The sequence below is a fragment of the Bos javanicus genome, chromosome X, assembly GCF_032452875.1.
Source record: "Bos javanicus breed banteng chromosome X, ARS-OSU_banteng_1.0, whole genome shotgun sequence".
Lineage (NCBI taxonomy): Eukaryota > Metazoa > Chordata > Mammalia > Artiodactyla > Bovidae > Bos > Bos javanicus.
Window position 1 is genome coordinate 68,893,872 of NC_083897.1, and position 15,304 is coordinate 68,909,175.

General features: G+C 36.8%; 1 protein-coding gene across 2 annotated transcripts in view; it reads left to right on the plus strand.

Moving 5' to 3' along the window:
- Positions 1-3,308: 3,308 nt before the first annotated feature.
- POF1B (POF1B actin binding protein) overlaps positions 3,309-15,304 on the plus strand; it is a 101,346-nt gene continuing 89,350 nt past the window's right edge. For both annotated transcript variants that reach the window (XM_061409561.1, XM_061409562.1), the window contains exons 1-2: positions 3,309-3,416; positions 3,540-3,863. In XM_061409561.1, coding sequence (XP_061265545.1) covers positions 3,579-3,863 — 285 coding nt within the window. In that variant the 5' untranslated portion in view covers positions 3,309-3,416; positions 3,540-3,578. The remainder of the gene's footprint in view (positions 3,417-3,539; positions 3,864-15,304) is intronic.

A 15,304-nucleotide genomic window follows, 5' to 3' on the forward strand; every position in this document is an offset into this window, starting at 1 on the left:
AACTCTTCGCATGAGGTGGCCAAAGTACTGGAATTTCAGCTTTAGCATCATTCCTTCCAAACAAATCCCAGGGCTGATCTCCTTCAGAATGGACTGGTTGGATCTCCTTGAAGTCCAAGGGACTCTCAAGAGTCTTCTCCAACACCACAGTTGAAAAGCATCAATTCTTCGGTGCTCAGCTTTCTTCACAGTCCAATTCTCACATCCATACATGACCACTGGAAAAACCATAGCCTTGACTAGACGGACCTTTGTTGGCAAAGTAACACACCACATAGACTGAATAATATATTTTAAAACTTTATATCTGGGTAGCATATTACAGTTAGCAGGTATTTAAATCTAGTAACAATTTTATGCAAAAGGTAAAATCAGGAAATTTTCAAATGGTTGTCAAAACAGCTTAGTCAAGATGTAAATCACTTTCTTTATTACCAATAATACATAAGGTAGACATTCCCCATCCTTACTCTATCCCTTGCTCACCATCAATATGGGAAGTTTCATTTTCTACTTTTTCATGTCTTTATTTTATTTTTTAAAGAATCAATATATTATTTTTATAATAAAAAACACTAAAGATTTTTAAAGGTCTGTTAGAACCAAATTAGCTTCTAAGGGGAAATCAAAGCCATCATGATAAATTAAGTTTTTTCAGTACTACATATAAAGTATCTATATTACTGAGTGAAACAAAATAACTGCTAGAAATATAATTAAGTGTTCTCTGAATAAGTCTGCAGCTGAGAATAAGAAATCAACTCTTACTATTTCATCCACTAATATAAGAAGCATAGCACAATCATGAAGCTTGTTTAAGTGTCAATTCCTTGGGTTTTCCAGCATAAAACAGAACAAGTACAGTAATTAAATGGTCAAATATATTTATATGCATTTATTAACCAAAAATAGGTGAGTTTTAACATTATCTTCATAAAGGAGAAATAAAAGAATTGTCTAAGCAGATCAATGAAGGCATAATGACGTCTCAGAGAAGGAGCACAAACTTTGGTGAGAATGATTGATAAACCTCTCTGAGGTGAGCAAGGGTGGTCAACATCTATTTCATACTTAGATGTGGTTTGTCTGCCAGAGAGTGTCTAATTTCCTTTCTTTGTATTAATACTATCCCTGAGCTTCAAACTCTTTCTTCTTCGTACCCAAGCATGTAGAAAACTGATGGATGAGGCTCAGGAATTAAAAGAAGGTGTCAGTTTCACACATTAATTTTTACTGATTGCATTAAGGTGGTTGCCTCAAAATGCCATATATCCAAGAAATATGAAGGGCAGGTATGGATGAAAGAATTTTTATTTTTCATCTCAATCTCTTACTGTAGTTATTAGAATGCAGATATTAGTAGCACTGGATGCAGACATTAATGACACTGTGTGTATGTGTTTGTGTGTATTTCCAATTCAGATTTCAACAATCAGAGCTAACTGGATGACGCCACGTAATACCCATTCCCCATTCACATATAAAGCTGATTCAAAATGATACTATTAATGATTTTAACAAGTTAGTGATATGACATTTTGCCAGGCTGTTTAGCAGATCACATGTTCCTAATTAAATTTTAAGCCTTGAGAAACAGCATTGTAATGAACAAGGATTAGATTTGAAAGCTCTGCACACAGCGTATAAATATAAATGTAAATATACAATAAATTATTTTAATTATTTTAAAAAATTTAAGGCCCATTTTCAGCATTTTCTTACCTTTCTCCCGTGAAAACCCAAAGATTATTTTTAAAATCACTTATGTACTAATGGTTCAAAACTATTTTATTTTTCCACTTGGAAGATGTATTGGATGTCCAGATACAGAACATAATTTAAAATTTTACTTAGCATTATAATACAGTAGCTAAGAGCTTAAAGTTAGCTGTCTGCTCAAATCACAGACTCATTATTTACTAGTAGTTTAACTTTGGGAAGATTTTCAGCCTCTTTGTGTCTCTGCCTCAGTTCCTCCCCTCTAAGCCGTCATACATTTGTAAGGATGAAGATATTCCACGTAAAGCTCCTCACATAGTCAGGGTGAATGACCAGTAAATCACTGCCTTTTGTACACTCAGCAGATAAAAATCTGGCTAGCCAGTTTGATGATATTTTCTTCCTCTCCAGAATGGTGGTGGTGTCCTGGGTTCTATGGTATATATACACACTATGAAGACATCCATTTTCTGAAGACACCCTCAGTGAGAGTATTCTATAATTCTGTAGTGCTGAAATATCTTGCAAGGCAAACTCTGGTGGATAAGTAGGCAATATGATTGTGACTTCAGGTAGTTATAAATATAAGTGCTACTGCTGCTGCCAAGTCGCTTCAGTCGTGTCCGACTCTGTGCGACCCCATAGATGGCAGCCCACCAGGCTCCCCGTCCCTGGGATTCTCCAGGCAAGAACACTGGAGTGGGTTGCCATTTCCTTCTCCAATGCATGAAAGTGAAAAGTGAAAGGGAAGTCGCTCAGTCGTGTCCAACTCTTCGCGACCCCATGGACTGCAGCCTACCAGGCTCCTCTGCCCATGGGATTTTCCAGGCAAGAGTACTGGAGTGGGGTGCCATTGCCTTCTCCGAATATAAGTGCTAAGGATATTTAAATCTCATTGTATCAATTAAGGCACCTCTTAAGACTTGCAGCTCCCTTAAGAACTAGATATTTAAAAAGCATTAAATCAGGATACAGTTCTTTGTAAAAATGCAAAACAATATATAAGTGCAAAAATGCAAAGCATTTATGGACTGGTTAGATTTTTCTTAATGGATCTCATCATTTAGACAAATCTTCCTCAATTTAAATTAGAAAGCCACATGAGGCCTGGGGCAAATTAAACAGGTCCAAAATTAGAGAGTTGCTAGAAGGAGACCCCACAGCAATTCCCCTTAACTGCAGTTACCAGCTGGGTTTTACAAAGAATGCAAATTTATCTGGGAAAACTAGTGTGGTGCCTATGCTAATATCCCTTATTTTGGTCTGAGACTCTGAAATGGTAATATTCGTGCTTGTAAATTACCTTTCCTAAGGTTAAGAACCATGGGAAAGTTACCTTCATGTGACTTTTGTGACTTTTTTTCTGTAGTAAATTTTGGCATGGGCATGTCTTTACCTATTTACAGTTCAAGTGAATTTCCAAGACAGTGGAATTTGGAAGCTCTGACTTTAGCCCTAAAATTCCACATTCCTGCTCTTCCTAGACTTCCTTAGCCTACTGAGCCGCCTTGTAGCTATCTCCATAGCAAAGCAGGGCCTCTCCCGGCAGGTAAACCTGCCTGGTGATTCCGCCCCTCAGGGGCGTGGCAGTACTATTTCCTGGAACAATCTCACTGGGGTGCCTCCACTTTGCTTTTGCACTCGACTACTCTGCTGCCTCCTCTGCAGCTGCCGGACCTGCTTCTGCTGCTGCTCAGGTAACTCTAGTCTCTTGTTGGCACCAGAATAGGCCGCGGTGGTTAATAAAAGGTTTCAACATGTGCCTTCTTGTCTGCTTTCCTGCCCCTTTCTTTCATGATCTTTCTTTGTTTATTCCTTAGGGAGAGCATCTGGGGATTACCTTGCAGACCACTGAGAAGATGATGAGCTCAAGCTATTCGAGTGAGATGAGCAGCAGCAGCTGTGGGACTCAGCAGTCCCCAGAGGTGCTGCCATGCCAGCCCCAGCATTACCACTGCTACCGTCAGTCAAGCCAAGCTCAGCAGCCTCCAGAAAAAAATATAGTGTACCAGCGAGTGAGGACTTACAGTGGGCCCATGAACAAGGTGGTTCAGACTTTGGACCCTGTCGGCTCAGGAGAAGTGCTCTCCCCTCTCAAAACTGCCTCCTCCTACCAAAGCTTGGTTTGGAGCGACCATTCCCAGGTACCACAAAGGCAGCTATGTCAAAGAGGGGGAAATCTTCAACTCGTTTATTCTCTTCCTGCTTCTCTGGCTCTGTTCTACAGAATATTATCTCTTGGATTGCACTTTTATATTCAATATAAGGTCATCCAAATTCCATCTCCTGGCTGTCCTTTTCTAGTGCTGTAGCCATTTGTTTATCAGTTTACTAATGCTTGTAACCATTTGTTTATCAGTTCCAATGATTTTCACAATCTAACTAGAATATAGGATGATTCATTTTTGTGGAATTAGATTGGAATATCTAATCTGAGGTATTCTTTTACTCCTACCATAAAGCAATCCTCAACTTTTTATAAAATGAGTTCTCACTGCTTCACTTCATATCAAAAGTAAACAGCTTTTTTAAAAAATCAAATATGGTGATGCAGGGAAAATGATATGTATGGAGTGACACGCAGTTATTTGTGTTTAGCAAATAGTATACTGCTCCAGGATAAGTGACAGGCACAAATGTCTATTTGAATTGTTATATGTGTTTAGTCTTCTGAAAATGACACACTGGTTCTTGTATAGTCAAGGTGGATAATTTATGTCTTAGTAGAAGGAATATTGAAAGTGAATATAGAATTGAGGAAGGCACGATATAAGCAGTTGTTATATGAAAGCTAAAAATAGTGGAAGTCTAAGACACCCTTTAAAATAAAATAAATTTGTTTTAAAAGGGGTTAGTTTAATATCTGTGCTAATAATCTTGCCAATGAATGTGAAAGAACATTGCAAGACAATATAAAAATAACAGCTCTATGTCTGTTTTCATCTTTGACTGTCTTTACATTAAAGTTTCATGTCTTAAAGCTTTCTGGAAACTTCTGTCCAAACTGAAATTATGCTTCAAGATATAAGTAGTACTGTATCAAAAAGTACAAGTAGTACTGTATCAAAAAGTACAGCTCAAAAAGTAACCATCAGAATGATATCCTTATGCTGATTTGAAATAATATGGATTATTTTCCCCAAAACAACAATTTTAAGTTGTATATGAAACAACATGTATAAAGGATATAATAAAGCTCTTTTAAAAAGAAGTTTTTAAAGATATAGGTAAATGAACAACTATAAGGGCCACAATTTTACTGTTTTACTTCACTCCTAGCTTAAATTGAGGGGGAAATTAAGAAGAAAAACCCAAGCATTTACTGGCAATAATTACCTATTTGAGAAAAATGCCACCTGCATTGAAGTCAAAGGGAAGAAAAAGTCAAAACTATTATTTTGTGATAATAATAATGCAAATGTGCATTCAAATATTAAGCATTAGGATGTTAATGAACAACATAGTAGCTGTCACCTATATTCCTGAGTAGCCTCAAAACAATGCAAAAGTTGGAAACAGCAAGTTGCCACTATCATGGGTATGCTAAAATTACCCTGACGTTATTATTAACATCTTATCAACTTCCTAGTAAAAGAAAAATAAATAGGAAAAAAAATTAAAGCTGAAATTTGGCAAGTTATAAACATTGACCACAGAACAGCTTTTAGGGTCACACTTTATTGTATACTTCATAGTTTAACTTTCCTTTTAAATAAACCTGGCCCACGCTGGTTGAGCTTTTTACAAGAATCACCTTCTTTCTACCAGATATTTGCTAAGTGATCCTCATAGAACTAGCTCCATCCTGAAATGTAGTTCCCCAAAGGAATTTACAAAGAGCCTTAAGGACAGAAAGTATCACCACAGAAACTGAGAAAAGAGATTGGAATAGAGGGTGAAGTCTGAAGTTATTTATAGTTGACAAGAAAGAAAAGGGCTGGGTGAGGAAGAGGGAGGTAAAATTTCAAGCTGAGTTACATATCAAAGGGCATTCATAAATCTTCTAAAAGATAATTTGGCAAAGCTTTAAGATACTGTCACAAAGAATGTGACTAAGAAACTATTATTTTATTTACTTTCTTCCTGTTTAGTGACAGGATGGCATTGTATAAGGTAAGATCTAAAATTGACCTGAAATTACCTTCATGTTAATGAAATGGGTAAGATGTGGTAGCAGCTTTATTATATACCATGCCTAGCACAAGAAAGAAGTACACATTACTTAATACCTTTTTCATTTAGCTTTATTTTTTTAAATACTCTCCTTAATATGCCATGTTTCAAAGACATTTTGAGTTGGTATATAGCAATTATTCTGATGCTTGAGTTTGTGACCATGGCAGCTAGGAAAATGGGTTGGTTATCATGAATTCAATTAAACTTTTACTTTAATTGTTTTTAGCATTTTTGTGTTTGGATGATATTAAAAGAATTAATAAGATTAAAAATATATATCATTGCCAGTAGTAAAATATGATCCCTTTGAGAAACTGAAATGATATTGCGCTGCTTTTCTTTTTTAGTTTGTGTAGTAGACATTTTAGATTTAAACAAATGCTTTGTGCAAGACTTTAATATTTTCTATTTCTGGCTTTTTAGCACACGTTTTTCCTTTATTGCTTTCTTATGAACTAAAATAGTGTTTATAGACATAAACATATTTTAAATTTCTCCAAATATAATGTTTGTTTCTTATCTACAATTGATCAGATATATTTTATGATTCTCTCAGTATTATTTTGTCTGACTGATAGAATGTTTCTCAGAAAAAATTGAACATAGAAACCAGTTGCAGGTGAAATTATCTAAATTGATGATAGAATTAAAATTACTAAGTTTATTCATATGAACTGGAAGAATCAGAAGCAGATATAATCAAGGTCATAGGTGAATTTTAGAACTGAATGTAGTCTTATAAATAAGTGGAGTTCTAGAAAATACATGAAACTAAAGAGAACAAAACCTTTTGTCTCAACCTTTTAAAAGGCCTGAATGTTAAACACCCATCATTAATTCAAAATGAAATACTGCCTCAAATGAACAGCATTGATGTTAATACACGTTGGACATAAATATTTCTCTTTCATTAATTTTAGCTTTTTATGATGTTCAAGATATTTTCCGTGCATACAGAACAGTTCTGTTATGACAGAGAAATTGATCAAAATAAAATATTTTTAATACCCATCATTCATTGAGCACATATTTATTAAGTGCCTGTTATGTAGGAAGCACCATGATTATCTAAATACCCATTTGCTTATTTAGGGAGAGTCATTATTGAGGACAGAAAAACATGATCTGGGGGCTTCCTAAGTGGTGCTAGTGGTAAAGAACCTGCTGCCAATGCAAGAGACATAACAGATGTGGGTTTGATCCCTGAGTTGGGAAGATCCCCTGGAGGAGGGCATGGCAACCCACTCCGGTACTCTTGCCTGGAGAATCTCATGGACAAAGAAGCCTGGCCGGCTACAATCCATAGGGTCACAAAGAGTCGAACAAGACAGAAGCAACTTAGAATCCATGCATGCATACATGATCTAGTCTGTAGGTGTTCTGTATGTCTATATTTCATTTTAAAATATTATTTTGTGCTTTAGCCATCAATATTTTACTGAATAAAATGTTTTGATGCAAGAAAAGACCTCTTAGAAATTGTGTTATATGGATGACCATTCATTTAAATTTTAAGCTTGCAACAAAATTTAACTCCAGAAAGCAACCTGGGGAAGAATATGAGTTTATGAATGATCTCTGCTCTCAGAATTATTCAGCTTGGGCTTTTCTTTGTTTACATGATTTTTTTTTTCTTTTTCTTTGGTAACAAAGATTGTGGATAGCTCCTTTACTATGCCAGGATTTCTATACACTATCAGAAAATGTTCCTCTTCTGTGGGGATGGGTGTGTTGTTTTGATAAATTGTTGTTCAAAGGCGTGGTCACTAAAGTGAATGATTGTTCAGGGAAGTAGGTTGTCTGAAAAAGGAATGAGGTCATAGGATAAAGAGCCCTGAGTTTTCAGCTTTGGTCACTCCTTTTGTGCTTATAATTAAATGAAGCTATAGAAATTGAGTGCAATACTTTGGCCACCTCATGCGAAGAGTTGACTCATTGGCAAAGACTCTGATGCTGGGAGGGATTGGGGGCAAGAGGAGAAGGGGACGACAGAGGTGAGATGGCTGGATGGCATCACTGACTCGATGGACGTGAGTCTCAGTGAACTCCGGGAGTTGGTGATGGACAGGGAGGCCTGGCGTGCTGCGATTCATGGGGTCGCAAAGAGTCAGACACGACTGAGCGACTGATCTGATCTGATCTGATCTGATAGAAATTGAGTACAACTAATTGCTAGGTGAAAATGCCCTTGCCAACTGTCTTTTGTATAAGGGAAGTCTGATAAATTGCTGGGCCTGTTTTCAGTCAATAGCACTAACAAGCTATAATTGTGTGTGTGTGTGTGTGTGTGTGTGAAGGTGGTGGGGGAAATGGGGAGGGAGGTGAACTTTTAACTGTTGTGATTCAAATTTTTTTTTCTTGACAATTCTTGGTAAAATAACTGCAAGATTTGCCATGCTCTTAAAGCCTATTTCAAAGTGAAAACCTTTCTAAACATGTATATTTGAGCCAACATTTTCTTCACAACAGAAGCCATCTTAATAGCCATCCCTTTTTGACTTCCAATGGAACATATACATTTCTAATTCTTAAAAACAAAAAAACATGCACTGCAAAGTGACTGGATACTTTATTTTCTCTCCTAGTATTTCCTTCAGTAAAAGAGAAAGAATCCAAGAATGGGTCTCTTGAGTGTCAGAGTTTCCTTGGAGGGAAGCTGTGAGGGGAAGGAATTCCATTACCCTTGCATTCTATAGCTTTCTTTACATGGGAACAGAATCACAAATTTTATCCTAAATTGAGGAAGTGTTTGTTTCAACTAAAAAGAGATCATTACAACTTAATCTGTTTCTTTCTGTACAAAGTTCAGAACAGCATCTCAACAATAACCTAAGACAGGTGTTTAACCATGTTGCTGGCTTTAAAAGGTTCTAGGTAAAGCATCTCCCATACTATTCAGACAATTTATTCAAATGACAGTTTGCCTTGGGAAATTCTGTCAGCATAAATGTCAGGTGGTTTTTAAAGATACTACTTCTTTTGAAACTGTTCAGTCACCATTATTACAGTCAGTGATTCTCATAGTCATATATGAAACGAATCGCCAGTCCAGGTTCGATGCATGATACTGGATGCTTGGGGCTGGTGCACTGAGACGACCCAGAGGGATGGTACGGGGAGGGAGGAAGGAGTGGGGGTTCAGGATGGGGAACATGTGTATACCTGTGGCAGATTCATGTTGATGTATGGCAAAACCAATACAATATTGTAAAGTAATTAACCTCCAATTAAAATAAATAAATTTATATTAAAAAAATTAAATTAAAAAAAAAAACTGACAGAAGCACCTATAAGGCTCCCATGGTTTTTTTTCTTGGAACAGTGTATTACTTATTAATTATAAGTAAAGTTTTAAAATTCAAATTAGGCAACATGAAAGAGTTGTGTTCAACAAGTTTCCAAATATTTAGCAAACAAAGTCCTGTACTATGTATGTAATTTTTATTATTTAATTCTCATCCCAACAGTCTTGCTGTCTCTCCTTTATGCATTGCACCAAAGTCTTGAACTATTTGATAGGACCTATCAATAGGAAAATGAAAACCAATAGGTATTGACTAAAGATGTTTATATTTTGTGGAGCCTAAAGATCAGTCACAGAGAACATTGTGTGGAGAAAATGGCTGTACAAGTGAATCTATGTGTAATGTCTCAGGGAGAGCTACAAATAAGTAGCTTCCCAACCCAGGGATCTTCCCAACTCAGGGATCAAACCCAGGTCTCCTGCATTGCAGACAGGCGCTTTACCATCTGAGCCACCAGGGAAGCAAGCAGAGTTGTAATGAGTATCAAATGAGATAACATGTGAAGGTGTCCAGCACAGAGTTATCACTTTATAATTCTTTCCATTCATATTATTGATTTATAAAAATATAGCCAACAGAAACCACTAGCTGCACAGATAAAATATGATAATAAATTAAATAATATATGAATAGTCTATCATGAATATGAGCTTCCCTGGTGGCTCAGATGGTAAAGTGTATGCCTTCAATGCTCGAAACCCTGGTTTGATCCATGGGTCAGGAAATACCATGGAGAAGGAAATGGCAACCAGTACTCTTGCCTGGAAAATGTCCATGGACTGAGGAGCCTCGTAGGCTACAGTCCATGGGGGTCACAAAGAGTCGGACAAGACAGTGAATTCACTTTCTTTCTTTTCTTTTCACATTTAAGTTAATTAAAATTAAAACTAATTATTCAGTTCCTCAGTCACAATAGCCACGTTTAAGTGCTCAACAGCCACAGGTGGCTAATGACTACTATCTGTACAGCAAAGATATAAGGTATTTCCACCACTGCAGAGAGTTCTACTGGACACTGCAGATATATATATGTATATATATATATATATATATATATGTATATGTATATATACATACATACATACATACATTCAAGCTGCTCATTTAAATATAGAAATATATCTAAAATCATCACATTCAAAGAAATTCATGGTGGTGCAGGTGTGCCATCAAACTGCTGCCAATGTACCTGATCAGCTTTAATGGACACATAGGAATGAAACAGAATATGAAGCCATGAACTTTCAAAGTATATGTTTAGAAAGACTATTTCAGTAGAAGAATTAAATTCATGAATCTTCTTTAAAAAGTGAAATGAAGTATTTTTATTTATATATGTATATACAGTCACCCTTTGTTATCCAAATGGGATTGGTACCTGGATCCCCACTCCAGATACCAAAATCCACAGATGCTCAAATATCTTATATAAAATGGCCTAATATTTACATATAACCTATGCATAGCATTCCATGTATTTTAAATCGTCTTTAGATCTGTAAATACAATATAAATGCTGTATAAATAGTAGTCAGAACACATCAAATTCAAGTTTTGCTTTTTGAAGCTTTCCAGATTTTTATTTTCCTAATACTTTCAGTCCTCCGTTGGTTGAATTTGCAGATGCAGAAGCCATGGATATGGAGGGCTGACTATCTATCTTTTATATAATTTCCCCAGAACCTTACTTTTTGAGAGAAAAATTAAAAAAAATTATTTATTTATTCATTTTTTGGCTGTGCTGGGTCTTCAATGCTGTGTTCAGGCTTTCTCTAGTTGCGGTGTGTGGCATCTAGAGTGTGGGCTCAGTAGTTGTGGTGCACCAGCCTCATTGCTCCACAGCATGGCACAAATTGCCTCTTTAAAAACATGAACAACACAGAAATATAAGAAAGTTATTTAATAAGTCAATCAGTTTTCTATTTTAGTTCTTGGATCTTATTAAGCATCTGGATTTGACTTGTTTATATTTGGTTAAAACTTTTTTTTCCCTTTGGACAAATATTTATCATTATTTAATATGCCAAATATTGTTGAAGGGTTTGTCATTCTGATTTGTCATGTAATTTCCCTGGAATATTGTTGTGATTCTTCCTTTAACCATTAACTTAGAGCTGTTAATTACACTGCTTATAGGAATATTCTTTCTACCTCTCCTGTATATTTAAGGGAAATGTTTTTATTTACTGAATCTTACTCAATGACCTTGTAATTGGTTTAGCATATCAGTTATGTGCCCTGAGATTGTTTCATAAAAGCTACTTCTACTGTTCAGTACTCATCCACATATGAAAATACATTTAGAACTCTCCAAGGAAATATTTTTATCTTCAAGCATAGTATTTACCCATTTCTCCTTAGCATAGACTTCAGCTTGGATGTATATATCTCTGAATAAAATTATTTTAAAATCTTCACAAACTCTATTGCACCTAAGAATATTTTAGTTACTTAAATTATCTATAAACACCTCATATCACTCTACTGCTCAGTAAAACTTCAGTGATACTCAGTGTCTATGAATTTCTTAGTCTGACTTTCAAAGCCCTCCAATTATTTGGCTCTCAAGGGACCTTGTTTCCGGGAACTCCTCTTTTAGTGTTCTATGTTTCAGCCAAAATGTAAACTGTTGTTCTTTAAATATAGCCCCTCATTTTCCACAACTATGTCTTTGTGCATGATACTCTTACATTTGAAATGTCCCTATTCTCTATTCTCACCAATCTAGATATGCTGAAATTATAGTAATTTTTCAAGAAATTTTCCTGAATGTAACCTTGTGATGAAATCTTTAGTTGTCCCAGGCTGAAGTTACCTCTTAGCGCTGGAAACTCCCAGAGTAAGTTCCTTGTAGCTTTTATGATACTATACTTTATTGTTATTTACAATAATAGTTTTTACCCCTGCTGCTGCTGCTAAGTCGCTTCAGTCGTGTCCGACTCTGTGCAACTCCATGGACGGCAGGCCACCAGGCTCCGCTGTCCCTGGGATTCTCCAGGCAAGAGTACTGGAGTAGGTTGCCATTGCCTTCTCCAATGCATGAAAGTGAAAAGTGGAAGTGAAGTCACTCAGTTGTGTCTGACTCCCTGCGACCCCATGGACTGCAGCCTACCAGGCTCCTCCGTCCATGGGATTCTCCAGGCAAGAGTATTGGAGTGGGTTGCCATTGCCTTCTCCGAGTTTTTACCCCTAACTGATTGTAACTTTGGTGAGGGTAGAAAATGTATTCTGTCTTTTCTGTCTCTTTCATTACCACTACATAACAAGTATTGAACAAATATCTTAGTTACATATGTTACCAATCTATTAAAAATAATGCCTCATATTAATAGATGCTATGTTTTATTTTTCAAAAATTTTATATACATTACTTACTAGAACTCCAAAAAATAAATAGAACAACATACATTGGGTATTATTTGTTGTACAAATAAAAATATTGAAGTGTAAACAGCTCAAAATAACTTGTCCAAGTTAGAAAAGCTAATTAATGAATGTCCTGAGTTTAAATATCAGCTCTTTATCAGCTATCTCCCTTAATTAACCTTAGCTAGATATTAAAGACTTTTTAGTTAAAACAAGTTAATATTTTTTAGTTTCAGCAGATCATTTCACAGTTACCATTACTGCATTTTTTCCATTCTAATGTTTTGTTATCAGAGGGGAAAGTATCAAAAATGTATTAAAGGACAAAGTAGATTTTGTTCTGACTTTCAAGGTGTTGCCCTGAAATAATCCTGGAATTTAGAGTTTTAACTTTTTAAGGTTTCCCTTATGTTGTTGTTCAGCTTTTAGGTCGTGAATGACTTGCCACCTCATGGCAAGCTGCATGCAGCATGCCAGGCTCCACTGCTCTTAACTATGTCCCAGAATTTGCTCAAACTCATGTCCATTGAGTTGGTGATGCCATCCAACCATCTCATCCTCTGCCACCCCCTTCTCCTTTTACCTTCAATCTTTCCCAGCATCAGAGTCTTTTTGAATGAGTCAGTTCTTCTCATCAGGTGGCCAAAGTATTGGGTTTCAGCTTCAACATCAGCCCTTCCAATAAATATTCTGGGTTGACTTCCTTTAGATTGACTGGTTTCATCATCTTGCAGTCCAAGAGACTCAAGAATATTCTTTAGCACCACAGTTCAAAAGCATCAGTGCTTCAGTGCTCAACCTTCTTTATGGTCCAACTCTCGTATCCATGCATGACTACTGGAAAAACCACAGCTTTCACTACATGGACCTTTGTTGGCAAGGTGATATCTCTGTTTTCTAATAGACTGTCTTGGTTTATCATAGCTTTCCTTCCAAGGAATAAGGCTTTTTAAATTTCATGGCTGCAGTCACCGTCTACAGTGATTTTGGAGCCCAAGAAAATAAAACATGTAAGTGCTTCCACTTTTTCATTTTCTATTTGCAAGAAGTAATGGGACCGGATGCCATGATCTTAGTTTCTTGAATGTTGAGTTTTAAGCTGGCATTTTCTCTCTCCTCCTTCACCCTCATCAAGAAGCTGTCTAGTTCCTCTTCACTTTCTGCCATTAGAGTGGTATCACCTGCATATCTAAAGTTGTTGATATTTCTCTGGGCAATCTAAATTCCAGCTTGTGGTTCATCCAGCCCAGCATTTTGAATGATGTCTGTCAGTCAGTTAGTCAGTTCAGTCATTCAGTTGTGTCCAACTCTTTGTGACCCCATGGACTGCAGCACACCAGGCTTCCCTGTCTATCACCAACTCCCGGAGCTTGCTCAAATTCATGTCCATCAAGTTGGTGATGAAATCCAACCATCTCATCCTCTGTCATCCCCTTCTCCTCCTGCCTTCAATCTTTCCCAGCATCAGGGTCTTTACCAATGATGTAGTCTGCATATAAGTTAAAGAAGCAGGGTGACAATATACAGCCTTGTCGTACGCCTTTCCCAATCTGGAACCAGTCCGTTGCTCCATGTCCAGTTTTAACTGTTGCTTCACGCCCCCCATACAGATTTCTCAGGAGACAGGTAAGATGGTCTGATGTTCCCATCTCTTTAAGAATTTTCCACAGTTTGTTGTGATTGCTACATTCAAAGGCTTCCACGTAGTTGATGAAACAGAAGTAGATGTTTGTCTGGAATACCTTTGCTTTCTCTGTGATCGAACAGATTTTGCCAATTTGATCTCTGGTTCCTCGCCTCTTGGAGACCCAGCTTGTTCATGTGGAAATTATTGGTTCATGTACTGTTGAAGGCTAGCTTGAAGGATTTTGAGCACTATTATGCTAGCATGTGAAATGAGTACAATTGTGCAGTAGTTTGAACATTCTTTGGCACTGCCTTTCTTTGGGATTGAAATGAAAACTAACATTTTCCAGTCCTGTGATCACTGCTGAGTTTTCCTAATTTGCAGCAGCATCTTTTAGGATTTTAAATAGCTCAGCTGGGATTCCACCATGTCCACTAGCGTTGCTTGTAGTAATGCTTAGGAAGCTAAGGCCCACTTGACTTCACACTCCAGGATGTCTGGCCCTAGGTGAGTGATCACACCATTGTGGTTACCTGGGTCATTAAGAACTTTTTAATATAGTTCTGTGTATTCTTGCCACCTCTTCTTAATCTCTTCTGCTTCTATTAGGTCTTTACTGTTTCAGTCCTTTATTGTGTCCATTTTTACACGATATATTTTTTTGATATCTCCCGTTTTCTTAAGGAAATATCTAGTCTTTCCCATTCTATTGTTTGCTTCTATTTCTTTGCATTGTTCATTTAAGAAGGCCTTCTTATCTCTTCTTGCTATACTATGGAACCCTGCATTCAGTTGAGTATATTTTTCCCTTTCTCCCTTGCCTTTCACTTTTCTTCTTTCCTCAGCTATTTGTAAAGCCTCTTCAGACAATCATTTTGACTTCTTGCATTTCTTTTTCTTGGGGATGGTTTTGGTCAATGACTCCTGTACAATGTTAGGAACCTCTGTCCATAGTTCTTCAGGCACTCTGTCTACCAGATCTAACCCCTTATTTGTCACCTCCACTCTATAATCATAAGGAATCTTATTTAGGTCATACCTGAATTGCCTAGTGGCTTTCCGTACTTTCTCAGTTTAAGCCTGAGTTTTACCATAAGAAGATTATGATCTG